This window comes from Anser anser (genome assembly GCF_964211835.1).
Source record: "Anser anser genome assembly, chromosome: 2".
NCBI classification, from domain to species: Eukaryota; Metazoa; Chordata; class Aves; order Anseriformes; family Anatidae; genus Anser; species Anser anser.
In genome coordinates, this window is record NC_139721.1 from 3,957,521 (window position 1) to 3,985,312 (window position 27,792).

General features: G+C 49.4%; 1 protein-coding gene across 1 annotated transcript; it reads left to right on the forward strand.

Moving 5' to 3' along the window:
* Nucleotides 1-27,792, forward strand: GPR20 (G protein-coupled receptor 20). Its single transcript, XM_083823791.1, has 2 exons — nt 1-137; nt 22,490-27,792. Exon 2 carries the CDS (start codon nt 22,505-22,507, stop codon nt 23,570-23,572), a length of 1,068 nt encoding a protein of 355 aa, XP_083679917.1. The 5' UTR covers nt 1-137; nt 22,490-22,504; the 3' UTR covers nt 23,573-27,792.

The window sequence follows — 27,792 nt, forward strand, 5'->3', positions numbered from 1 at the left end:
GTCAATGTAAAAGTAAACCAAAGAGGTCTGGTTCCTGTATCGCTGTGCCGGGCTGAGCGCTGGAGAGCAAGCACGCTGTCGCTCGGTCGAGGAATCCGGGAGCAGGCTCAGCAGCTGAGCTTTCTCATCCAAGCTCTGTAAGTACCGGCGGGGACGTGCAGCGAGGGGGAGAGGGAGGGAGATTTACCAGCTGCAGCTCGGGAAGGCAGCCCTGGCTGGGCTGAGAGTTTGGAGGCAAGCAGATTGGGATGGGAGTCCTTGCAAGCCGGGGCAGGAGCAAAAAGCACATGGGTTTGGGTGCTGTTGGCTCCACGCGGATGGGAACGGGGCTGGTGAGGAGCATCTCCTAACGAGCATCCCCTGATGAGCATCTCCTGAGGAGCACCTCCTACACCGGGTGCTGCAGGGGAAGGGGAGGGCTGGAGAGTTTGATGCTGGTGCAATGGAAGAGGGAGTCTCATTGAGGGAGACGTGGGTGAACTGGTGCAGGTGAAAGCCAAATTTGTGCTGGTCCACCTTCTAGCCAGGTACATGCGCGTGAGGATGCACATTTGACGTGTATAAAGCAGGCTGCAGGCTGTGCTATCAGAGAGATTCTGTGTGAAAAAAAAAAATGAATATTTCTGGTGTATCTCCCTATTCTGACTACCTCTGTCAAGTCCGGCTACGTATACACGTACACATCTTGCAGATGTCCCTGTGTAGGGATGCAGAGCTAGACATAGAGCTTTTTCACTCAGACCATGAAAAAGTGAGAGAGGGCTCAAAATGAACTTTGCAACATACCATTAGGAAGCAGGAAACTTTCCCCAGGAAAATGGTATGGAAAGCACCCTTGCTTTGGATGTTCTTGAATGGGGGAAGCAGCTGGTGGGTGAGAGGGATGAATGGTCCCGCGCGCAGCTGGCCGAGACGTGTCTGGCTGCAGTACATCATATAGAGAGCACCTCCTGTCGTGTACACAAACCATAGTCAGCGGCGGAGTGTGATGAATTGGAAATGCAGCTCTTTGGACCCATTTCAGCTGTGTTTTGGTAACACGAGGCGCCTTCTTTCCTACAATTTCTCACATGCCAGGGCCAATTTCTCTCCTTCAGCAAAAAGCTGTCCCTTTTCCTGAAATGGCCGCTCCTCCAGCAAAGCTGAAACTACCCCATTCAAAAGTAAAAGGCAGTGGGCATAAAAGTTTAATCCCTATTACATGTGCCTGACAGTCCCAATTGAAAACCACCGGGGCAAATGCCTCTGTCATCCAATATTAGATGCAAAAGGCTGCATCTCAGCTCCTGCTGCAAGCCCTGAGCAGAGCTGGAAGAAAACTAGAATGCCATGTAAAAAAAGAGGCAGAAATGCCCACCACCTCCATGTCACAGCATCCAAAGGCACTACCTTCAGTGGGAAACCCTTTAGTAAGAAAAGACAGTTTTCTGTCTCCTTTGCCTGCAGAAATCTCTGCCAACCCACAAAAGGGACAGCAAATCCCCTTCTTCCCCCCTCTCTTCTCACAAGGACACATGGCCACTTACCGTATTTATTAATTAATTAATAATTTCAGCACATTTTTCCTAACTCCATTTGAGACTCCTTTGCCTTCCCCCGTGTGCTGAGACAAAACACAGGGAGTGAGCCATCTCTTCCCTCCCTGCGGAGCGCAAAGGCGCCGAAAGCGCCCTACAAGTCTTCCTTCCCCCTGTTTTGAAGAAGGAGGCAAAGGCCAAGGAAGGAATTGTACATGAAACATCCCTCACGGCACGTTCTCCCGCAGGCAGTGGAATGGGGGAGGCTGCCGAACAGAGCAATAAATCCCACCCCGTGCACGTACAACGCCGCCACGGTGCTGCTCCCCCACGTGTGCACCGCAGCCCTCCGAGCACAGGGGTGCACCCTGGGGTGATGCTGTTCCTGCAGGGACATGGGGCTGTCCCCCATGTCCCCCTGTGTCTCCCTTCGGGGGCTGGAAAGGCCAAATCCTGCACCCCAGCTAGTCAGAAGGGAGGTTGGCTGTCTGCATTTTAACGGGATGGAGACATGTAGATGGGGATTTTCAGCAGGCAGGTGCTCAGCACATTTGGGGAAACCTCACCCTTTAAGGAGACGCGAGCCCCAGCATCTAAAAATGCAGACGTCCACATTCCCAAGCCTTTTTTAAAGCGGGAGCCAGAACTCACCCATGGGAGTAACACTCAGACAAACACACTCAGACAAACACACAAAACACATATTGCTTGGACTTTTCTTTACACCAGAGCAGGTTTCTTTACACACCCGGGTGTTCGGTTTAAGGGGAGGTAAAACCATGTATCACCTAAATGTGCATCTTAACAAACCTCCTGTAACATCTAAGGTCAGGTCTACAGCCCCATCTGAGGAACATCTGCTGCTTCTTAGCAAGCCCTTCTACAAATATTGTAAGGATCCTGACACCTCTATTTGCTCTCTCTTTCACCTCCCCTCCAGTTTTCATTCTTGCATTTTAATTTGTGGCATTTCTCTCAAAACAACCGGTTAAGGCTACCCACAGAGAGAAAATCCTATTCGGTGCTTAGCAGAGAAACTTTCCCCTTCCAGTAGGTCCTAGGGAGACACAGAAGAGTCCGGCCATGCTTGACAAAGCCCAGAGGTCGAAGAAGTTGTGCTGAGGTGAGGGGTGAAGAGCAAGGTGTGAAGCTTTGGGGCGGATGGGTCTGGGCTGAGCTGGGCTGTGACACCAAATTGCCATCACCTGTTGGGATGACACTAACCAGGGGCACTGCTGTTCGATCTCAACATGATATTTACGGGGATCAATATGCCATTAGAGTGTAGACCCAGGGGACTGAATTCTTTATTGCCTCTTACACATAGTCCATAAAAGATGTGCAAGTCATCTATCGCAGCCTAAGTGACCATTGTCACTCAACAGACAGGGTGACCTCTTCCACGTCACTACAGAAGGATTTACTGGCAAATGTCCCCTCCTCTTCACGGCTCCAGCCACCTGCTCTGCAAATACCTGCCAGAAAGCTGGGGCTCTGGGACATGCCCTAAAGCCACCAAACGTGGGATATGGCTCCTGGTGCAGCGGCCAAGCTGATGGCACCCATCACTGAGCGCACTCGGGTTGCCAGTTCTCTCTGTAGGACACCCGGAGAGATGGATTTGGGTCTCCCTGGGGAGCTGCCCCATAGAGGAGCTGTCACAGGTAGGCTTTGGCCTCGTGGATGAGGCTGGGGAGGTTTGCTGAAGCTCTCTGCTTCGTCCAGGACACCAAGGCCTCATCTGGCAGGACACAGAGGGGAAACTGGGTGGCTGCAGCCGGGGTTCACCTGCTTGCACTTGCAGAGTGGCAGTCCCCCAGAAGGCAGGCTGTCTCCTTTTCCCCTGCTCGAATAAGCCAAGCAATACATCTCCAGGAAAAATCCAGGCTGCCAAGGCACGTCACGCTGTCTTCAGCCACCAGTTATGTAGATAAATTGATTGTCGTGAGAGTGACGAAGCAGCGCAGCAAACAAACTTGCAGGAGCACGGCAGCCCGTTTTTCACACGCCAGGCTCAGGGCTTCCTGCAGCTTTGATCAAACACACCAAATTGTCTGCAGACTGCATTTGTTTTAGAGACAGACTTGGAAGCTGAAGCAAGTCAGCAAGGGGCAGAGCTTTCTAGGACACTGATCACATTTGTGCAGTGCTGTGCAGGGTGAATTGAGCAGGTAGCGATCGTGGGGCAAGCTCGCACGGGGCAGGGTTGCATGGAGCAGGATTGCACAAGGAAAAGCACAGGGAAACACGCTGCCCCCGAGCTACCCCTTCTCCCACCGCCCCCAAATGGATTCAGAAATGCTGGGAGAGGTACACAGGCTTTGCATATCCTACCCCGTCTCAGCCACACGGACTCAGCTGTCACAGCCCCACGTCCCGTGAAGCCACCAAGCGGCAGGCGCCTCGGAGGATGCCCAGGACTGAAATAGCAAGGGGCAGACGTCAGGAGCCAGAGTCACTGGTGGGGAGAGGAAGGGGAGTCATGCTGCCTCCAGCCCCTGCCTAGATTAGGGATGTCTCATACCAGGGCTGCTCGCCTCCCACTCACCGCAGTATTAAGTTCGCCCAAGGAACCGGAGCTGCTAAGACACCAGCAGCAATAAATCCCGACGGTGTGGCTCCTCGTGAGCAGCTTACCTAGGAAAGTGCCCGATTATTTTACACATGTTGATTTATTAATACACTCAGGAGGGCTTGAGCCACCACTTCTTGCCCAAGGGAGCTCAGCCGTGGAGCTCAGCATCTCGACTCATGTTATTGGGACTGATAAATGACTGGCCGTGATCGGGTGGCATATCTAAAAATACAGGGCCTGCGGTTTATTTTTCTTGGAAAATGGAAAGACACCCAAAGAAACACGGCCCAATTTAGCAACCACAGCAGGCTGGATTTTTGCTTTAAAGAAGCCAGCAGAATGTGCCCGTAAGGAGGTGACGTTTGGGTTGTGGTACAGCCATGGGATTCACCTGCAGAGCCTTTTCCAATGCACATACCCATTCATTAGCCCATTTAACGCTATTTATTACATCTAGTAGTGCTTTTCCAGGATAAAATCCTTCCAGGCGATGCAAAGGGCCACAGGGCATGGGTGCCAAATGGCACTTTGCAGCACCACCTAAAACAACAAAGACAGAAGCTATGAGTAACAAGATGATGTTATGGAGAGGAACGACTCATCAGTGACAGGTTGAGCTTTTGCTCCTGATAAAAAAATTCACTCTGAGGCCAAAAACACAAACTGGAGGTCTCCCATACACCCTACCACCCATTGCCTCAATGAGTTGAAGACCTCCTTGGTAACTGGTAGTGATGACCTGTTCCTGTCCATAACCTCATCCAAAGCAGAGAAAACATTCCCCAAAATTTCCACCTGACCCGGGCCCACTGCAGGTCCCCCATGCCGCCTGTGAGGGATGAAATCCTGTAGCAATCCTATAGCAAAACCCACCAACAGGACCAACAGCGCCTGCTGGGTTCTGCTGCCTATCCATGGGTTTCCAAGAGAAAAACTGACTACGACATTGCAGTTTCTTGCAAGAAACTCATATCACATACTAATTTCCTCCTTCACTTCCTGAAAAATTAGCAGGAAAAGGCTATTTCTGCACCTCATTCTTAGAGGGGCCATTTCGATAATAGGGAAACTGAGGCACCTTCACAGACAGCAGCTTTTCCCCGACAAGGCCCCTTGCACAGAGCTTGCTGTGGGAGCAGGGCCCGCCTGCAGGGACAGGAGCTGTAATTCCAAACAGCTGAAAACACAAAGGGAAAAAAAAAATAAAAACTCCAAAATAACAGGCAAAAAAAATCAGCAAATGTACCAGCTTCTTCCAGAGGCAGCAATTTTAGGAATCACTTGTAACCGAGCAGCAGCAGGGTTGGGTGTTTTGTTTTGGTTTTTTTTTGTTTTGTTTTGCTTTGTTTTTTTCCAAATGGGGCCCTTTCTTTTCTTCATGTTCCTATAGGGTTTTTCATCCCCGTGGAATTTCCTACCATAATCCACCAGATTTATGCTGCCCTGTTTCGGACCACAACATCACTGAGCTCCGCGTGCCTCTAACAAAAGGCAGCTCTTCGCAATCTCCACAAAGCAGGCGAACAAAGGGGATGGGAGAAGAGGATTAGCACGGGTTCAGCTTGCAGAGAAAAAAGAGCAGGGAGGGGATGTGATTTTCTGTAAAAGCCTTTTGGGGATAAAGGAGCCAAAGAGCAGATTTTCTGACTCGCAGGCATCCTGCCTCCTGGTTGCTGCGACTCCGCGTGGCACCGGGGCATGGGCTCGGCTGCTTGCACAGCGAAGGAGCCCAGCATTGAGCAGATGGTCCTGGCAGCATCTGCTAAATCGGAGCAGGTGAAGGTACCAGATGGGTCCCCTAAGGTCCCTGCTGCTTGCTTGCCGTGTGTTTGTGAATGTCCTCTCTGTCCTCTGCACCCCGCCTCTACGGGCTCAGCTTGGGTTCACCGAATGCTGGAGTTGGGAAGGGACCTCTGGGGCCATCTGGCCCAGCCCCTGCTCCAGCAGGGTGCCCAGGACCACGTCCTGGTGGCTTTTGAAGGTTTGCAAGGGGGAGACTCCAAAACCCCTCTGGAATACCACTTCCAGAGCTCGGTTTGAGGTTTTCTGGCTCAGCCCTACCATGCCGTGTTTCCCCCTACCCCAAACACAAGAGCAGAGCGCCGAGAGCTGCTTGGGGACTCTGTTGACCACCCTGAAGCTACAGCCCCATGCAGCCAAGCCCAGTGTCCTCCTAATTCCTTCTCTATAGGCCTGGAGCCAGAGCTGGGCAAAAGCCACTCCGCGGAGCCCGTCCCTGACCTTCTGGAGCACGTGTGCCCAAGTGATGCCAAAGCCCCGGCTGCCTGCGTAGCTTTCCCCTCCAAGCACCCGTGTCCCTGTGCGCCCAGCGACAAACAAATCCAGCAGGGATTGCTTTGCTGGGAATGGGGAGAGCTCCGCGGTGAGGTTGTGACACTGGACGTTGTGTTCTTGGCAATTAGGTCCTGAAACTTTGAAAAAAATAGCAAGGAAGAAAAAAAAATGCAAGAAGTGGCTGCTGGCCAGAGCTGGGTTGGGGGGACATAAAGGTTAGAGGGAGACCTTGCAAGGGATCCCAAATGGTGATGGATAGCAAGGGGTGGTTGAGATGTGACGTGCTTTTTTGGGTTGCTGAAGGGTCTCTCCAGCTCTTTTTGCCGGTGCCTTGACTGAGGATCCATGCCACAAACCTCACTGGTGTGACAGTGGGGGTGGTCTGGGCAGACTGGGCTGGGAAAGGGGATCCTGACCCCTCACAGGGTATGTCTATAGCAGGACAGGGCACATCCAGCTCTACTCCCCTTGTCATGCAATAAATGGACACAGGCAGGACCGATGTACTCCACACCAGTCATTTGGGACAGACCTTGGGGTCGCCCGGAGAAGTGGCTTGCTCCTTGTGCCCTGCAGATGCCTTCACATTTTTCAGCTCAGCGAAAACACCATGACCAGGGGAGAGAAACGCAGGGGGAGGAAATGCTCAGAAAAGTCAGTTCCTAAAAATGCAGCAGGCAGGCAGGAAACGGGCTCTTGCACACTTTCTCCCTCATGCCTGACTCACCCACTGGGAGCCACGGACATCATTTGGGAACCACTTTTCTTTCCCTGTTCCTCATCAAATGGACAAAGCACGGCTGCATCCCGTCAGCAGAAGCCCCCGTACAGTCACTGTCTGATCTCCCTCCCTGTGTAAACACGCCGATGGGGAGCCTGTTCGGAGGCTAAGGGTCCTTCTGGCCTTTGCTGTGCTCTGAGGATGCTGAGTGACAGCCCAGCGGGTGCTGGGAAGTGCCTGTGATTTCGGAGCAGTGCCTTGGCAGGAAAAAATGACTGCTGTCTGCTGAGCCTCTTATGTCAGGTAGGTACAGCTGCCTCTGGGCCCTGCTGAGAGGTAATTATAGGGGCAGCTGGATCGTCTTTTATAGTTCACCGCAGCCTCTGTTGCTCATGCTGAGAGGCAGGCAACGGGATGCTGAACGTGATGAGGGGAAGCAGTCGGATGTCCTCCTCTTCTGGGCAGAAAAAGCTCAGGTTTCCCTGCTCTTTTAGTGTTTGTGCCCCAGCTTTGCAGGAGAGTGACAAGTTCTGGGAGGCAAAAGATCCGCCTTCACAACCCACCCTGCTGCCTTTCCTAAGCTGGTGCTTGTGACCTACGAGGTCAGTGTGATTTCTCCTTCTGCACTGGTGACGGAGCAGGAAGGGGGGAAGGTCACAGACCCAAGCAAGGAGCAACCCCAAGCCCCAAGCCCCTGCGCGATCTGCTGGGTCTACCCAAGCCGCCGTGTCTGCCACTGGGTTGCTGCACCCATCCCTGATGGGATCAGTTTTGACTCAAAATGAATAAATGGAGCTCAGCAGGGACAAATCTTGAGCTCCTTCCCATGCCTGCCCACAAGTTTTCCCACCCTTGTGCACAAGCAGGACCAGAGCTGGATACGGGATGAAGTCAGGGTTTCTTCCTGGCCCTCCTCAGCCCCACGAAATCTGTCTGGCTACAAGTTGTCCCCACCAAATATCTGCTTCTCTCTGCTATTCTCACTTCTCAGCGGGGTGGGAGGGCAGTAAAAGTTAGGGCAGGTGCTTTCTTCCACCAGGCAGGAGCTCAGCACCTGTCGGACCCCGTTCAGCTCCATGAGGCTCTGCAGCAGGGCTGGGACAGAAGCCAGCCTTTTGTTCCTCGTCCTTTGACAACGTTCCCACACTGCTGTCCAAGGCTTTCCTTCCAGGGGAAGGGAACGCACGTCCGACTCGTTAATGGCAATGAAGTGCGATGGAGTTGACCAAGCCCCTCTGCAAAGAAGGACGTTCCTAGTCTCAGTGTCCACAGATTTTACCCTAAACCAAATGTTGTGTGGTTTACGAGAGGAGTTGGGGAGGGTAAAATGGATGTAGGCTGTCCTCCATGCTGTTAACTTTTCCTGCTGTGGTAAAGGATTTACTCACGTGGCAGGGAGCGGACCACATCCATGTCGTTTCTTCATCAACCCTGCATCTCCATCAGCTGGGCAACCTCCCCTGAAAGCAGCCTTCTGAGGACAGGCTTGCGTTTGTGACATTCCCTTTTCCCATTTCCCGTTCTGGTTCTCCTGCCACCTGGTACAGGAGTGAGACAGTGGACAAACATTTCATGAACACCTGTGTTGGTGGAAAAATGGGAAATTGCTCAAGAGAGGTGGGCTATGGGCAGGCGAGGTCATGTTCTCTGAAGCAGCTAATCAAAAGAGGGTTCCCAGACCACTTAGTGAAGATCCAACTCTTCTTGTGTCCTCCATGCAGTGAGGATCCTATCCTTCAGTATCTCCATGAAGTCATGACCCTAAATAAAGGCTCCTCAACTTTTTGGGCTCTGTTGCATCAGGTCTGGGCCCAGGACCTACTTGGGTAGAAGCTTTCCTTCAGCACTGAAGGAAAGAATGAATTTCTGAGGATCTGTTCAGTCTAACAGAGGCTAAATTCAACATCCCGACAAAAACAGGCATGTTCAGACACGTTCATCCCCACTGCTATGGGATTGCTAGCAGTTATTATGGGCCAGCAGCACTCTCCCATACCCTGACTACTGTTATCCCAAGTGCTAATTTCAGCTGATCCAATACCTTCTTCCACTTACACCCTGAAGGCATCCACTCCAATATTTAATATTGTTGCATTCTCTTGGAGGTCTTTTACAACCTTAATGCTTCTATGATTCTATGATATTGAGCCAACAAGCTCGAAAATTTTCCACTTACTAAAGCTTCCCTTTTTTTCTGCTTTCCCCCCTCCCTTCGGGAGCATGATGAACGTCTGAAAACTGAGAGATGATGGAAGCTCTTCATTCATCAGCTATGGTTACAACTCCTCCCAAAGCTGAGTGTGGGAACCGTGTCTGGGCCAAAGCGTGGCCCAGAACCCGGACAGACCTCCTCCACCTTAACAGCAGCATCTGCTTCCCGATAAGGCATGCTCTGCACTATCTCAGGCACAACTTGAAACTTTGCAGCTGTTGCCACTCCAAGTCTAGCTCTAAATTCAGCAAGGAGGGAGAGGCTGGGATAGCGGGGGAGTGCGGGGCACTCGTTATCCTGTGCACAAGGGATGGGAAGAAAGCTCTCGTGCATCACACAGGAGAACACAACTAAATTGGTCCTCACTTAGGAAGGGCCAGGAAGTCCCAGAGCAGGTGAACAGAGCATAGCTATCAATACCTCATCCTGGAGAAAAGTCTCCTTGCTTTTTTCAGTCTCGTATTTGTAACTCTAGAGCTGTTCCCTAAATATATCAGGTTTGTTGACACACTAGTAGAAAATTAAGCATTTGCTACCATAGGCAATAAGAACAATAGGGTCCAAGTTCACCCTCCTCACCCAACGCTGGTCGGTTTCTTCTCTTTCTTTCTTCATCTTGCTCAGCTCCCAAGAATGAAGGAAGTGAAGGCAATTTTATTAGCCAGAGATGACTCACGGAGGCCTTCCAATCACACTTGCTTTCCAAGTCATAAGGAAGTGAAAAGCAGATGAGATCCCAGGCACGTGCCTGAGCTGGAGGTCAGTTGTGAAAGGCTGGGATGCCTGCATCAGGGAGCACGTAAAGTCAAGGGGGATGTTCTTGAAACTGGGGGAAGAATCTGCCCCTCATTCTGAGGAAACTCAAAATAGAAAATCAATGAAATAACCAGACAAAAGAGATCGGCTCAGACTTCCTGGGAAAGATCCAAGGGTGAAAAACTAATTCCAGAAAATGAGGTCAACCTTCTCTAATATCCATAGCTACTGTTTGTGCTCCAACGAGACACGCATGTGTGGAGTTTACCTCTCCTCTATTTATGGATTTGCCCTCTTGACCTGGAATTCAATGCCTCTCAGTTGATCTTGTTGTGTTGTGACGGGCCATATCCTGCCTGTTTGTTGTGTTGGCACCAGTGTGGTCTTTATCTAAATGGTGCGGCAAGGCAGCAGCCCAGGGCTGGCACTAAATTCCTATCCATTCTCCCTGTCCTTCTAAATAACTACATTTCATGAAATGTTTTGCTTCGCTGTTTTTTTCTGCCTTTTTTTCCCAAAAACTCCTTTTTCCCTAAAGCTCCTGTAAAGCCTCGTGGAAACAACATCTGTGCATCTTTGACGCCTAACCCTCAGAAGATGGCTTTTTTTGGCACCTAGTCTAGACCAGAAAACATCCCATCATGAGGAGGGGTGAGGGATTTGGGAGATTTGGGTCCTCAGAGTACTGGTCAACAGAGACATCTCAAAAGCTAGTCCAGTCATGTGCCTTGAGCCCATCTCAGCAAGGTGACACTTCATTATGTTGTGCCCAATCTCACCTCTTCTCCTGCGGCCAAGGGTGAAGGAAAACTCAGCTCCAGGATCTGATGCCTACAGTGACTCTAGCACCAGAAGGAAAGGGCTGTGTGAGGATGGACAAATCTGCTGGGGAACCTTAGGCTGTCTATTTGCACCCTCAAATAGCCTCCACTCAGCCACTTCAGCCTAGTCCACAGACAGATCTGATCAACCCCTCTCTCAAATGACTGCAGCCAGAAGTCACCAAGGCGTGCAAAGTCACCCTTCATCTCCCTCTGCCAGGTCCTTTCTTAGGGTCTGGACAGCTGGGCTGGCTCAAAGCACATCCCAGGCATTGTGTCTTTGGACTAGCACCTTCCTGCGAGAGTCAGGGATGTTTCTGTCTAACCCCAGTTCATGCAGAGAAGTCAAAAAGAGAGGTATTTCCCTCCTGTGTCACACAGTGGTGGCTCGGTGAATTGGCAGTGGCCTTGAGCTGGCTGAATGCTCAGCAAGGAGATTTTGTTCCCACAGAGACATAGGAAAAAAGACCTGGGGAGGGGACAGGGTGGGCAGCAACGTCACTATTAGTTCACTAGAGATGTTCAGGCATTAGCACAGCGAGGAAGGCTGGAGCCCTCTTTAGTGTTTCCAACACTTCATAAATTTCAGAGAGATTTAGGGCAAGGAGCCAGATGTTCGGGGAGAAATTCTGAACACTAAAAGACAAGTGGAAATATTTTTTTTTTTTTTGGTAGTGTGTATTTTTTCCCATTAGTTGCAAGGCTATATTTAGAAGAGGGGGGGGGAGACAGAGAGCGCGCAAGAGAGATTAGGCATTTCTTCATGTTCTGTAGTCACTCCAGTTGTTCTGCTTGTAGGAACAGATGTCTCTTTCCTGGGGTGATAGCAGTCAGGTCCACGAGGAAATTTTCTTACCGGCAGCTCCTCTAACATAGAAGGGAGATCGGGCCAGAGGTAAGTCAGTCCATCGTGGAGGGATAGACCAGCAGATGCTTTGGGGTGTCGGTCCCAAACGGGGGAGTGAGTGATCGGGGAGGTGGCAGCGAGGGGGCCAGGAGGGAGTTGCTGAAGATGTGACCCCAAGCCTGGAAATTGTGGTTGTCATGGCACGGAGCCCCAGCAGGGCGAGGTGGAAAGGGCACCTTGTCGAATACGTGGATGAGCTTCTCGTAGAGCTCATGGCTCTGCCCTTGCTGCAGGTGTGGAAGGTCACCAGAAGGTGCCTGGACTGCACCATGGGGATGCTCTGGGCTGCAAGGGGTTTTCTGCATCGTGAGCTTCCCATTGTGGGGTTTGGGGGCTGTACCATGATATTTGTGTGTTTTCCAAGGAGATGGGGGGGTGATGAAAGGCATGCAAAGGTGCTGGTTTCCCCCCAGTGAAAAGTACTATGCTAGCCCTTGTGAAAGTGGGTGGCTGTTTTCTTTGTGTCTGCATAATGAAATTTGGGAGAAATAAATTTGTGAAGAATTTTGAAGCCAGGAGAGGAGTCAGCACATCGCCTGGATCGGGGGACTGGAGATGTTTTATCTCTGGCTGTGCAGAAGGGTGCAAGTTCAGCTCTAGGAAAGATGCTGTTTTCTTTCTCTGAATCATCTTGCTGGGTCAGCCTAAGGAGAAGCAGATTCTCTCCAAGATCCTTAACAGACTTCTTCAGAAATGCTCTCTGCTTTCATAGCAACGCACCCTTCAGCACCTCAATGTTTTTCCAGTTTAATCCAGAATTTGCAAACCCCTTAAGGCACTGGGTGGGGAGCTGTCTGCACAGCGCAGTGACGTACATGCCTAGGGAGGGAAACCACAGCAGCCAGTCCCCAAAGGGTTAAGATCTGGTAATCCATCGGGCGATTCCTCAAAAAAAGTCTGCTCCCTGGGTTAATCATGGCTCCATGCCTCAGTTTCCCCCCTCAGCCAAGGGAGCAGCATGGCTTGAAGTGAGCATTGGGTTGCAGAGGTGCATCTGTGCTGGGCTGGTCTGCTGCTCGTGGGGAGGTGCGAGCACACCGAATTTTCCATCAGTCCCTTATCCCCACCTGTATTTGCATCACCTCCATTACTCCATGGGTGTTCAGCTTGGCTTTTTCTGTCCTGTACCATACAGAGCCGCGGGTACTGCCCCATGGCAAAACTCTGCTGCTGCTCTTCCCCAGCATCATGCTCAGGCTTCTTGCCACGGGACAGAGCCAGCAGGCAGCGGGAGGCAGAAAGAGGGAAAAGTATTCGTAGATAGCTAAATTTGCAATTAAAAACTTCCTTTTCAAAAACAAGGGGTAGATCACAGGCCTGATGTCGCTCAGTTTAAACTCCCATCATGGTTTTGTACATGCCTGTGAAGTTCCTGGATGTGCCTATATGGTAATTCTCACTGCAGGGCTCTCCTTGGACACAGCCAGGACAGCTTTTATTCCAAACTGACATTTGTAGCGCTGTGTCCCAGCTACCCTTGAAATGCTAGATGGATTACTTTAATCCCCCAAAAAATCAAATGCATTTCTCTTGTACTGTTGCAGCCTCCCAAGAAGACAGGCACAGATCCATCTCTACTGGCTAGACCTACAAAACTCCAAGCCCATTAGCTTCTTTCCAGATTTAGCTTTAAAAAGAATTTTAAAACTTCTTGGAAGTTGTTTTTTTTTTTCCCCAAAAAAAAAGATGTACTTTCCCCTCCTACTATACTAGTCCACTAAGGACAGAGAGGGATCCGAGCAAGAAGTCATGCTCTGATTTCTCTTATAGAGCTAAAAATGCTCAGTACCTGCTGCAGAGATGTCAGACCATGCTTCCTCGTGACAGACGGCACTCGGTAGTAGCCTTGGCGAGCTACAAGATATTGATCTTTGCAGTGCTAAGAGCGTGATTTATAGGGCATTCACCAAAACACAGCAATTCTGTCACTCCAAGGCCAGCATCTGGTAAAGCAGAAAAGAGGGCTGTGAAATATGCTATGGTATCCATAAGTTGTTGTAGACATCTAAATGTTGTCCTGAGACGTCTGGACAAGAAGGAATGTCCTCAGATTGCACGAGGGGAGGTTCAGGTTGGAAATTAGGATAAAATTATTCTCAGAAAGAGCAGTCAGGCATTGGGACGGGTTGCTGAGGGAGGTGGTGGCGTCACCATCCCTGGGGGTGTTCAAGGAAAGGTTGGACATGGTGCTTAGGGACATGGTTTAGCGGGTGATATTGGTGGTAAGGGGATGGTTGGATCAGATGGTCTTGGAGGTCTTGTCCAACCTTAATGATTTTATGAGTCTATGATGAGCACTTCTAAGGTGACTTGTACAAGCAAGCTTTGTAAGAGACGTGCTGAAGGACCTCTGGATGCCCATCACTGCTGGGTGCACGTGTGTGGGTCTGGAGGGGCAGGAGACCTGCAGCTTGTATGAACAATCCCACTTTGTTCACTTGTACCTGTACGTTTGGGCTCCTTCTTTCAAAGTCTGAGGCATTAGTGCTGCAGATGGGCACAGAGGAGGTATAAGCTGTGCAGAACTCCGCCAGCATGTGAATTTCCTGCTCTGTGTATCTTTGGGAGCCTCGTTCCATATTTTCCATGCATGCTCAGATCATGGTTAGGGGACAACCATGCAGATCTGTCAGGTTTAAAACAGATTGTCTCTGGGGTGTCCCAGACGGGCCATCCATCACCTGGTGTTAAGCAGTCAACTCAAGCCCAAATGCAGAGAGCAGACAAATCGAGCTAAGAAGCCTCCCTCCTAGTCACTTTGCTCCGGGAAGAAGAGGAATTTAGTTGTGTTCCCCCTCCTCTAACCAGCAGGGATCCTTCATCAGCTTGGATGACCTGCTGGACTAAATCATTGAGCAGGTACCCACAGGCTACTGCTTGTCCCCAGCAGAACCAGGCAGCTCACAGAGGACCTCATTTTGCCCTTGGGTTTTGTAGGAAGCGTGGGGTACACCCGTGTGCACAAACAGCATTGAACACAACAGGGTGGGGTAGAAATATCACAGAATATCATAGAATCATTAAGGTTGGAGAAGACCTCCAAGATCATCTGGTCTAACCATCACCCTACCACCAATGTCACCCACTAAACCATGTCCCCAAGCACCAGGTCCAACCTTTCCAATCAAACTCATGGCAACACCCATTGCCCATCCATAGCAGGGCATTGGAGGTGGAGGACCATGGGTGGTCTTGCTGGGCCCATCAGACAGGAGGCAAATGGCTCAACAGCATCACAGGATTGCCAACTAGCATTGCATTACAGGGCCTAAAGGACAGCATCTGGCCATGCCTGGGTCAGGACATGCAAACTTTTTCTCCAGCCAGATGGAAATCTGATTCTCAAGAGCAACTAGAGAGCTGCAAAAGTCAAGGGCAGTCAAGATGTGGCTGAGTGGTGCTGGCACCAGGCAATCAGCTACCATCTATCCACAGCCAGGCTGGTTCTGCCATAAGGAATATATGATTTGTTGTAAATCTGAAAATATTTAATTCCAGGCAAAAAAAAATGAGAGGCAAGCAAAGCACTCTAAAAGAAGCCATTCGGTCCTGTTTGCAATGTTTCGATGCCAAAGCAATTGTGAATTTGCAAGGAAGAAGACCTAAATGAAAGGATGTGTAGTGGAGAGTGCTAGTAAACTCCTTGCAGGTTCATAATAGAGGAAACAAAGGTAATCTGGCTGTGCTCAGTGCCTAGTTGTGTTTCTCAGCTCTGGCTTCCTCTGTCCTCCCAGCGTTTTTCAATCTGTTGGCTAATTTCAACCAAAATTTGGCAGCAGGGAAAGATCACCTCAATTTTCAGGATATTAGGCAGCAATGAGAGGAGAAAGTTAAACAAGTGCTGGAGCCAAGGGAATAGCTGGAACGTGAATGCTCATTAAGGCAGCCGGGTGTCCACATGGGAAAAAGCTATTAATAAGCATCTTAAACGGAGGAAAGCTTTCGTCCAACCCTTTGAGCCACTGCAAGGCATGAAACCATGAGAAAACAGGTGTCATTTCATCCGACCCTCACAGAGCCGTGTGTTTTGTGTCTCCAAAGCGCCTTTTAGTTCCACAGCCTTGGAGGAGGAGGAATAATCCTACCCTGGGCTGGGTTTGACAGTTTTCGACTGCAATTCCCCCACAGCCAGGTGTTTCATACACTCCGTCCAGCCATCCTCAGACCAGGGGGGTCACCAGTGCCCAGGAACCAAGTGAGAGCAGAGATGTGATGCCCTCAAATACGGGATCCTCCCCACCCTGGGAATAGCCCCATTTCTGCTTTGGGGTGGGATCTTTCTCCCCCAGACATCAGCTCACAGCCTGGGGGCTAGATGGGAACCAGCTTTTCCCTGTTGGCAGCTGGATTCATTCTCTTTCTCTCCCTTTCTCCCTCCGTTCCCACTGTCAGCAAACCCACCCTCCCCAGGCTGACAGAATGAGCCCTACCATGTATAGGGCAAGGTCCTCAACATGCACAAAAACACCATATTTGGCCAGTTTGAGCCCGAGTTGAGTGAGAGCTTGCCAGAAGGAGAATCAGACAATTTAAACCGAAAGAGAGTGAGTTTAACCCTTCGTTTATAAATAGGATGATAAATCACCTAGGGAACTTTAAACACGGAGAGGCTGCAAAGCTAAACACATGCTGCTGCCATGCCAAGGTTAGCAGGCAGGACAGGGTGAGGGGGACAGGGGGATGATGGAGGAGCCAGTTTGCCAGGTCAGATGGTCAGATTCAGGACAGGGAGATGAGGAAAGCTGAAGCTGTTTATACTAAACAACGCTTGCTCTCACTTACTAATGTCCTTTTCATCTTTCCCATCCCAGTGCGTGGCTCTCTGGTTCTCTCTCTGTATGCAGAGATGCTATCTGCACACACCAATAAATAACCCTTTTGGAGAGTGGTTAGGACAAACCTCCACTGCATGACCTGCCTTTTCTTTTGTATCCTGTTATTTGAATTGCTGAGCTAGATCCAAAAGTCCTCTGGGTCAAGGAAGCAACTCCTGTTGATTTCAGCGAGCAGGGGGTGAGGTTTAGGGCTGATGCAGAGCTAAAAGTCGGGTGGAAAGAAATAAAGGATGGCCAAGGATATCCTCCTGGGGTATATGTAGCACTGAGCTGCCCGTGCTGAGTGAACAAGAGGGATGCCAAGCAGCAAGCAAGCAAGACAAGAGGCAGCAGGTCCTGCTTTCAGCACAGAGACCATCTGTTTCCTATTTGGCCCAAGAACGATGGAATTGGTTGTGTCATGCAACGAAGAAAAAGTATTTCAGAGCAGGTCCCTGTCTCCCGGTGCTGAGCAGGGACCTTTATCAGAACGAGGGAAGCCAGGTCAACCCCCAGTCTCCATCCCTCCCCTTATCCCGTTCCTACCCAGATGCCTGCTGTACTTTTAAGGAAATGCTACTCACGGCCAGCCAGACAAAATCCAGCCTGAGAGGTATAATATAACAGCACAAGCTAACTGGCGTGTCCAGACAGCACTCCGATGGGAGGTTATTTACCCATCATGGACTTAGCAGACTGCCAGCTCCATGGAACAGGGACTGCATGGAAATCTGTGGAGCTGCGAGCTGATTTAGGCATGGAGAAGTCCAGCTCCAATCTCTGTGGGCATTTTAGGAGGCAGGGTGGCACAAGGGTTATCAACTCTGCTAGAAAAGATGACTACGGTTCTTGGAGCTCTTCATGAGTTCATGCTACAGCTGCAAGCCATGAATAGGTACCATAGCAAAAAGACGTTTTTGGAGGCTGCAAAGCTTCTCATGTGCTTATCCATGACCTTCACTGACTGCTCCTTGGTTATGCGTAGTTGAACTGACCCCACTTTAACACCTGCATAAGTATTTCTGATGGCCGAGACAGGGAGACCTGGTTGGGGTAGTTTTGGATTCAGAAATGCAGGGAAGGGGGCAGAATTGGAAACCTTTGGAAATGTTCGCTTTTCCTCAGACACGAGGTCATGCTGCCTTTCTGTTCAGCCTGCTGCAAAATGGGGCAATGTACCTTTGTCAAGGGCTTGGAGACCCAGAATGGAAAAATGCTTAGTAGCTGTTAACCAAGGGTTTGGTCCAGCTCCATCTCATTAAAAGCACTCAGAAGAATGCTGTTGCTTTGCCAGTCAAGCTCTCCATCCTTGCTGTTTGTGAGCAATCCCACAAAAAAAGGCCATTCACCCGAATGTCCATCAGCAACAATTTGATTAGAGGAAGACTTTTCCCCCTGCAGCCTAAGAGCGGCTTTTCCATTGCTTGCCAGTGAGGAAATCTTCAGAATTACTTACATTTGTTACGGTTACTTTCATGTAACTGCTTGTATTGTGAGCCCAGGCGGGGCAGCAATAGAGTAGGAAGAGACATCAGCTCTAACACGGCTCCTCCGTTACAATTTGGCAAAGTGCTGCCTGTTATTCTTTTGGGTGATTACAATATCTGGAGTTTATTTCACTGCACATGGAGCTCAGTCGAAGAGGGGACTATGTAAGCCAGCACACTGTATGTGCTGATGATTTTCATTTCTGTGTACGGGCAGTACTCTTACGGGATACTTTCCTATTAGGCTAAAGTGCCCTACATACCTCAATAGCATTGTGAGGATGGGGCACATCTGAAGGCAATTCAAGTTACTTATTTCACTGAAGTAGGATAAGAAAAATGAAAGACGAATATCAGGTGCTCCTGAAAAGGGATCTGAGACTGAGGAAAAAGCTTGCAGAACAGGCAAGCTAACAGCAAGCAGTAAAATCAGAGCAAACAGCCAACGCCTTACAATTACAATAGGAAGACAAATGCACACGCAAGTCAATACCCATGAGTGCCTCCTAAGGGGTGGGATGGGTGATTTTGTCTTCTCCTCTTGCTCACCTACCTGTATGAACACAGATATACAAGCTCATGCTGCGCTCGAGAGGCAATGGAGTCTTTATTTCCTCTTTTGCACGGTTGCAGTGGCTTCAGCAGCTCTCCCCATGACAGCATCTGCAAAGGGAAGCCTGGGAGCAGATCCAGGCATCTGCTGGTTTCAGTTTGTGTTTGTAATTAAAGAGCCACACAAACAAACAGAGCAGATCAGATGGTGAGAATATTAGAAAATCATGAGAAAACGGGCCAACTTTCTACATCCCTCCCATGCGTCTTTCTCAGGTGCCACACTTCGCGATTCCACTGCCTTCAGCCAGTCTTGGGTCCAGTTTTTCCTGTTACTTACCATCAGCATCCTTGGCACAAAATCAGAGGAGACAAGACTTTTCCCCAGGAGTCTGCAGGCTCAGTCAGACCCAGACAAAATAACGTGAACACGTGTGCGACGTTGGCTGCCGCTGGAGTTCAGTGCAGGGGGAGGTAACCCAGCCACTCCCAAAACACATGTTCCAACATCTGGTTGCTGATGGAGATGTCCTAAGTGCAAAACTGGACAGAAGTCAGGGCTGTTCCTCTTTGCCCAGCAGCTCTTTGGGACGTCTGACACCAGGCTTCAGGATCTCAGTTCTGCAGGATAATTTGGGACTGGGCTTGATTTCAGGAGGGTTTTTATGATTGAGCATCAGCCATTCCAGTGGGCAAACCAGAGGCATGGATTTGAGCAGCTACCTAAACATGACAAATTGCCATTTGCTTATAAACATCCTCCCAAGTTCAAGGATACTAAAACCCAGCTTTTCTTTTCCTCCACCTCCACCGACTAGATGAGAGGCAAGAAACTAGGGCAGCCACCAGACCCCAGGCTGGCTGACCTCATGATGGCAAAGTCAATTCTGCAAACATCTCCAGAGGGAGCTTGATGGCAGACCTAAATTCTTAGTCCTAATCTCTGCTTTTGCTCAACAAATAGTCTGCTTTAAGATCACCTCAGTGAATGATACAGAAAAAACATGATTGTCTATGACATCCCATGAGGACTCTTCATTGAAGGGCTGATAATTTACCAAACACGCTTCTTTCCCAACCCTCTCCCAGGTGAGAAGGAGCAGGAAAGCAGACTCCCCTTGGCCATTCAGTCCTCCCCAGAAGTCTGCCTGCTCATATCCTGACTCTATTCGTCAGCACAGGATCAGAACTTCTCTGCTGGAAAAGACCTGGACATTACACAAATCCAGGCTGGGTGGAGAATGGATTGAGAGCAGCCCTGAGGAGAAGGTCTTGGGGGTCTTGATTGATGAAAAAATCAACTTGAGCCAGCAATGTGTGCTTGCAGACCAGAAAACCAACCATATCCTGGGCTGCATCAAAAGCAGCATGGCCAGCAGGGTGAGGGAGGGGATTGTCCCCCTCTGCTCTGCTCTTGTGAGGCTCCAGCTGGACCCTGCGTTCAGCTCTGAGGCCCCCAGCATAAGGAGGACATAGACCTGTTGGAGCAAGTCCAGATGAGAGACAAGAGGATGATCAGGGGGCTGGAGCACCTCTCCTATGGAGAGGATGAGAGAGTTGGGGTTGTTCAGCGTAGTGAAAGCTCCGGGGAGACCTTACAACGGCCTGCCAGTACCTACAGGGGCCCAAAAGGAAAGCTGCGGAGGGAGTCTTTGTCAGGGAGTGTAGTGATAGGACAAGGGGAAATGGGTAGGTTTAGATTAGACATTAGGAAGAAATTCTTTACTCTGAGGGTGGTGAGGCCCTGGCACAGGCTGCCCAGAGAAGCTGTGAGTGCCCCATCCCTGGAGGTGCTCAAGGCCAGGCTGGATGGGGCTTTGGGCAACCTGGGCTGGTGGGAGGTGTCCCTGCTGATGGCAGGGGGTTAGAACTAGATGGTCTTTAAGGTTCCTTACAACCCAAACCATTCTGTGATCCTATGATTATAGTGGATTTTAAGCTGGAAAAAAAGCCAGCAAGAAGTGCGTTCTAACTGCAGACAAGGCAAAGTGAAGACAGTGCTACATCAGGGGGATCATGCTCAGCAGATCGAGGGGACATATTGCCTCCAACAATTCAGCACTGGTGAGGTGTCCAGCTTGGTTCAACTGTGTTCAGGGGAAAGCTGAAAGACAGCAGAGGGTTACCAGATGGGAGGAACCAAGGACGGCCTGGGGCCGACCAGCTGGAAAGCAGCTGTGCAGAAGACTTGGGGTCCTGGTGGACACCTAGATGCACATGAGCCAGCAATAAACCCTTGTGACAACACCCTTAGTGTTGCCTTAGGAGGAACATTCCCAGGAGGTCAAGGGAGATGATCCATCTCCTCTGCTCGGCACTCAAGAGAGTCCAGCCCAAGGAATTCCAGATAGCAGGACTTTGTGATTCATTAGCCCAAAAAACAAGCTCTTGGTGGCTGGCCACCAACAGCCTGAAACCTCTCGAAGGCAACGGGACACCCTCAGGTCATCCTCCTGATCCCCAGAAGCAGCAAAAAGGGTTAGTGCAGATAGGAAATCAGCTGCCAAAGGATGTGGCAGGCTTGGAGGAGCTTGATATCAGGACCCCCTTAGCATCTCGAGCCTTCCCCGTTGAGACACACAGCCCAGGCACACCGCGGTTCCTGTGAGCCCTGGGAGATGTGTTTGCGGTTCCTTGTCTCCTCGCCCTTCCGCACTTGGCTCTTCGGTAACAGGGATTTCAAACCCTCATAACTCAAGTCTTTCAACATCATTCTCTGCTGATTCAAGCTGATTTTTTTAACCTCACAGTCCTGCTCAGCTGCTTTGAGATATTCCAGACATTTTTCAACCATTTATTTTTATTGAAACCAGCCAAGTCTCTGTATATATAGGGCTTTTTTTTATCTTTTTAATATACAAATCAGTTTAAAATAGTGTGTAAGTCAGGAATGATTTGCAAATTAAACTGTCAGACCCTGGCAGGAGTGGTGGCTGACACCCTTGGTTGAAATTTCCCGGCTGCTGTTGCTGTGAGTGCAGATCTCTAGAAAATGCCACACAACCTGCTTTCGTTTTCCTTCAGCCACCCTTTGCTTTTAGGAAAGTCTCACCATTCCTGAAGATGCTGCTGCATGTAACTCTCTAATGGGATCACCTGGTTAAGAGAAGGAATGGGATATTTTAGGAGTCAGAGGGTGGGGCTTTGGTTGTGCTAATAGCTTGGGCAAATGTTTTCTGCTTGCCAGCACTATCCTGCTCCCATGGGAGGGCAGAGAGAGGCCCCATTTAGGAAGAAACTGCTCCCATGAAGAAAGAACTCAAAAGATGAGTGCCTTATTCAGGAAGTAAGACTTGGTAGGACTCTCATACTGGTCTGAACCTCCCTCCCACAGCAGCAAATGGACTGTGCATCAATGCACCCTGCTTACCCTCAGCAACCCCGTCTACTTCTCCGGGCCATTGGCCATGTGGCCGGCCCAAGTATGACCCAAATCCCTCAATTTCCCTTCTCCTCTCTGCCCCCCTTGCCACAGTTCACTTCTCTCTCTTGCTCAGGTCTTAAATCCAGTTTTGAACAGAGCAGGGGAAGAGCAACTTGAAGTGGGGATTGCACTGGTTTGGGATACCCCAAAACACGCTTGAAGTGGGGATCGCACGTCTTCCCCAAAACACTGGAACCACCGGAAGACAGCAGATATAAAAGCAGGTATTTTCCTAGCAAGTACCAACCTGCCACTTAGTGTATTGACTGATAAGCTGCCTAGAGAGTACAGCAATACATATAATTACTGAGGATGTGCAAATACATTGGTTAAAACGTTCTCAGGACAAGATTCTGAGCCTTAAGCTGTGGTATATCCATCAATAACCCTCTGTTTCTTTTGTTCCAGCTTGCTGAGAAGGCAATGACCATGCCGACCTCCTCCACCCAACTGCCAGCTCTTGACCATATCAATGCCACCCAGCAACCCAACTCCAGCATCTACTTGTTCTCCATGTTCATCCACCCTGACAAAGACCTGTACAGAGAATTTTACAGCCTGTCGATTGCCCTGATGGTGGTCAATGCCATCATTTTCCTGGTGGGTGTCGTCCTGAACAGCTTGGCACTGTATGTATTCTGCTTCCGTACCAAGACAAAAACCACCTCTGTTATTTACACCATCAACTTGATTGTTACTGATCTCTTGGTGGGCTTCTCCTTGCCTGTCCGGCTCATCATGTTCTACAGCGCAGGGGACTGCCTGCATTGTTCTTTGGTTCATATCTTTGGCTACTTTGTCAACATGTACTGTAGCATCCTCTTCTTGACCTGCATCTGTGTTGACCGCTACCTGGCGATCGTACAGGTGGAGGCCTCACGTAAATGGAGGAACCCCACGTGTGCCAAGGGGATCTGTGTCTTCATCTGGATCTTTGCTACCGTAGTGACTTTCTCCATCCTCACCACGGCAATACAGTTTGCCCAGTGCTGCCTCTCCAAGATTCTGGTCCTGATGGTCTGTGAGTACTTCTTCCCCCTCATCATAATCATCTTCTTCACTGCCAGGATTATGTGTGCTCTCTCCAAGCCCAGCCTCATGCACCAGAGCCGGGAGAGGAGAATGAGGGCTGTGCAACTCCTTATCACCGTCCTCATCATCTTCATGATCTGCTTCACTCCTTTCCACGTGCGACAGGTAGCCATCTCCATCAACTCCAACATGTCCCATAAAGTCAGCCTCCTCGTCTACCACGTGACGGTGACTCTGAGTAGCCTCAACAGCTGCATGGACCCTATTGTCTACTGCTTTGTCACCAACAACTTCCAGTCAACCATGAAAAACATCTTCAGGAAAACCGAGCCAGAGCAAGCCAACGTGGACATTCTGGGCACAAACAAGAACTCCAAGGGCTCCAATGCAATCATCGCATTCTCCAACACAATAGGAAGCCCTGTGAGCTTGCCGTCACCAAGCAGTGTCCAGATCTAACCTACTTCCAAGGGGACTTGCTGCAGGAAGCCGGCGTAATGATGCTGGAACATTGCTAGGGTGCATTGTACCATTGCCTGACATCTTTTTTTAGGGTGAGGTTCAGAATGACGGTGGCGGAATTTATTCCTCAGAAACATTGTGGTCTGTTTGGAAAATAGAACTTGCAGTGTGGTTAGTACCAATACAAAAGAGAGATTATTAATTACTGTTCCCAACAGGAATGTTTTCTTTGTATTTTAATACAGACATTTTGCTAGCAACGAATTCCTTACTGTGGTTTTCTTTTCCTGTTTGACATTGTAATGACGACTACGAGTCCTATTATGACTTAGAAAGCAGTAAATCCCTCTGTTTTCTATGAAAGCTTTCAGGTCTCGGGCATGTGCTTAAGAGTAAAGGATAAAAGTGATGTTTCCAGAGCTATTCAAGATTTTCAATGCCAATGGAGCGGGACAGAATTATTCTAACCCACCTATCCCCAGTAACTACTCAGTTGTTTCTGAAAAAAGTCTGAACTTTCTCAGGGGAGAGATTGTGAAGTCAAGCTATAATGTCTCCTCTCACTATTTAAGCTAAAAGAAAAAAATATATGTGGGTGTGTATGTTTTCATGCACATTTTCTGGGCTTGGGGAGAGGTTAAGGATATGTTCCACCTTTATTTGGATCCCTAAATCCCCTAAATTGCAGATGAGCATACAAAAAAAGCTGTGAAAACCAATGCGCTTTCCAGCAAACTCTGCTGCTCGGCTCTCTCTCCCTGAAGAACAGCCAAGATGAAAAGCAGAACCAGACTGTGATGCTATACTACCCGTGTCTGAGTTTTCTTCCTGGCACATTGTGAAACCAGTGCTCGCAGTCCTAATTCCCTCTATCGGTTCATCCACTCAGTCATTTAAAGGCTGATGCTTCCAGGGACAGAAAAAGATTCCATCTCAAGCATCCAGGTCCAAACTCACCCCAGCATAAAGCCCCTAGGATGATTTAGGAGCCATGTTTGAAAGGTATGTGGGGATATGGATGCCAGGAAATTCTGTCCACAATAGTGGGTAAATGTCCTCATTTGGACTTTACCAATTAAACAATGCCAATACTAAAATTATCCTAGGAAAAGAGCAAAGCCTGCAGCGTGAATGGCAATAATGTTTGCTGCTGCTCCATTTCTCCTCACTGTCATGGCTACTCCCCCTCCATCTGGAAGGCTACTCTGAAGTCATCAAGTCTACTGAAAGGAGTGACCCTGACCTCCACATTGCCTAGGTCCCCAGGGATATAACAGGCACCCAGACACTGCCTGCATGTGCAGGCACTTTCATGCGTATGTCTCTTAACCCTGCATCAACAAGTGCCCAGGGAAGGATTCAGCTGCCAAAAAGCCCATACCTAGTGCCATGGTAGGCATGATAGCGTATCCGCACTACTCCAGCTCCTGCTGCACAAAACCATGGTTCTCCTGCAAGTCCTGCACAGTGCCAACAGTCTTATCCTGGTGGTGGAGTCACTGTCCCTGGGGGTGTTCAAGGAAAGGTTGGACGTGGTGCTTAGGGACATGGTTTAGTGGGTGACGTTGGTGGTAGGGTGATGGTTGGACCAGATGATCTTGGAGGTCTTTTCCAACGTGAATGATTTTATGATTCTCAAATATCCCAGAACACTCCCCAGGCACAGACACTTCTGCCTGGACAGCTGAGTCCTACACCTAAAATAAAATTATATATCTACAATCTTCAAATGGGCAGTGCTCACTCAGTTGCCGAGGGACCTGCAGGTCTCCCCTCGAGGACCAGCATGACACGGTCAGCTTCAGCCGGACCATTAACTCGGGCTCTTGTGGGTCCTGGGGCACAGCTTGTCACTACTGGGGATGTGACTTGTCTGAAGGCCTCCTGAGCAATGCAGGTGACTCAGTGCCCTTTAGCAAAGGGACCTCTATTCCTCTGAAGAGGACTTTTCCCTTCCTAGAGGTTGGGATGGCAGCCACCAACACAGTGGTACATCCCACGGGGTGTAAGACTGTTGTCCTGGCCGTTGCTTCCCATTCTAGACATGGCCATGGTGAGTATTCCCATGGTACTCTGTTTTCCTTTTGCCTCTTCTATTTCTTTATTCATCTGCAAATTACTGACTTTGATGAGGCACCTAACAGCCAAGGTCACCTTCTTGGCTGGTCTCCGACAAATGATGCTTCAGCACCCACAGATTAGGCTCTCGCTTCTTGGCCATGCTAGCCACTTCGCATTTCTGCCACCATTTTCCACCAGCCACTCATTTTGAGAAAATATGCTCCAAGGATCTGCACTTCCATGCAGACCCCCAAAACTCATGCCCACCAACCCGCAACGTGCTCTCAGACCGCGTTCTCATTACAGCTAACTTGTTTGTAATGAAACTGTGCCTCATGTATACAGAGCTGTTAACACTACTGCCTTTTGCCAAGACTATTTCAGAGAAACTGGAGCAAAAGTGCAGGCTCGGTGCATAGCTTATTCTGGGTTCTTTGTTCCAACAAGCTACAATTTCACACCCCCCTTTCTTCTGCTATCAGCGGGGTTTTTGCCATATACAGAAATGCTTTAACATCTTTCTCAGTGCAGTTGTTTCTTTGTGGCCAGTATAAAACCTCCAAGATTATTTGCTTAGATGTTTAAGTTCCTAAATAGTGTCTCAGCTGAATCTCTCTTTCTGCTGTAAACTTAACTTGCAGTAGGCTGAATTCCCTTTACTTTCAGTGTATTATTCACTCCCCATAAGACCCATCTGACACTGAATAATTCTCTTTACTTGGTAAAGCCTGTTGCTTTATCTAGAGCTTTCAATGGTCCTTCTTCCATTTCCTCCCAGCTCCAAAGCAGGATCAGGTCTTTTATCAAGAACACAGTCTCCAAAAACTGGCAAGCTGCTAAATAATTCACAAACTAGCCTATTTTATTAGTGACTTTTTGTGCTCTCCGTTTAATCCATATTGTTTACACATGTCATTTTTTCCTCAGGGTACAGCACTTGCCAAACTTCTGTCCTAGTTAGAGTCAGAATTTTCTGCTCAGGGTACAATGTAGAAAATCAGTACCAAAAATTTGGCTATCATAGGAAATAAGCTTCCAATAGCACAGGTTTGTTGGGCTCATTCCACTTGGCATTTCTCATTGCTGCTGAAGTCCCTTTCAGTTCTCTCCCATATTTCTCTAGGCTGGGGCCAAGTCTCTTGCCCCTTATCCTCTCCATCCCTCTGCTCAGGTCTCATCTTTGGTTGCCTCCCCGTGATCAGGTTGCTCAGAGGGGTTGTGGAGTCACCTCCTTGGAGACCTTCAAAAGCCACCAGGACGTGGTCCTGGGCACCCTGCTGGAGGTGGCCCTGCTTGAGCAGGGGCTGGACCAGATGGCCCCAGAGGTCCCTTCCCACCTCAACCAGTCTGGGGTTCTGCGACCACCAACGGGATTGCAATAGTCCTGTTCCTACCCCAACCTGCCCTTCCTCTGATGAGAGCAGCACATCAGAAGCTGCACAGGATACAATAGGAAAGCCTCCACAGGCACCGTGAGTAACGCCATGCACCATTAAATACACTCAGAGGCTGCGAAGGCAGAGCACCTACAAGACGGCTTTTGCAGGGCGAGCTTTTATGTTGAGTATTTGAAGATTTAGATGCCGAATGCCCAACGATCTCAAACAAAATCAGACACTTAACAGCCTTTGAGAATCTGAGTCATTAGCCAAAGGCTGAAATATTAATAGGGTTGGATGGCATTGCATAGCATGCTATCACCGCCAAGTCCGTGGCAGACAGAATACAGTGTTCCCTAAAGAGCTTAACAGCAATAAAGAGCTCTGTAAAAAGCTCCAGCCTTTCAGGGGAATTACATCGTTCATTCCCCTTTGATGTACCGTAGTTCTCTTGCACATCTCAAATCCTATGAAGTGAATTAGAAATATCCTCTTCTACCAGCTGCCCAGAGGCTAGAAAAAAAAATAAAATAAAAAAAAAAAGATACTGTGCAAAATCTCACGTGTTTTTTGGGGTCTCAGCCATTCCTGGGACAAGAGACCTCTGTTAATAGCAAGCTCGCCTGCTTGAGTCACTGATGTCTGTAGAGGTGCAGAATAGCCAGCCCTAGGTCACAGTGCAAACACAGCTGGGCCCAGCAATGATGAAAATCTGCAATTTTGTGCCAGAAAAGGAGCCCCTGCCTCCACACGTGGGGTTGTCTGCCAGATCGCATT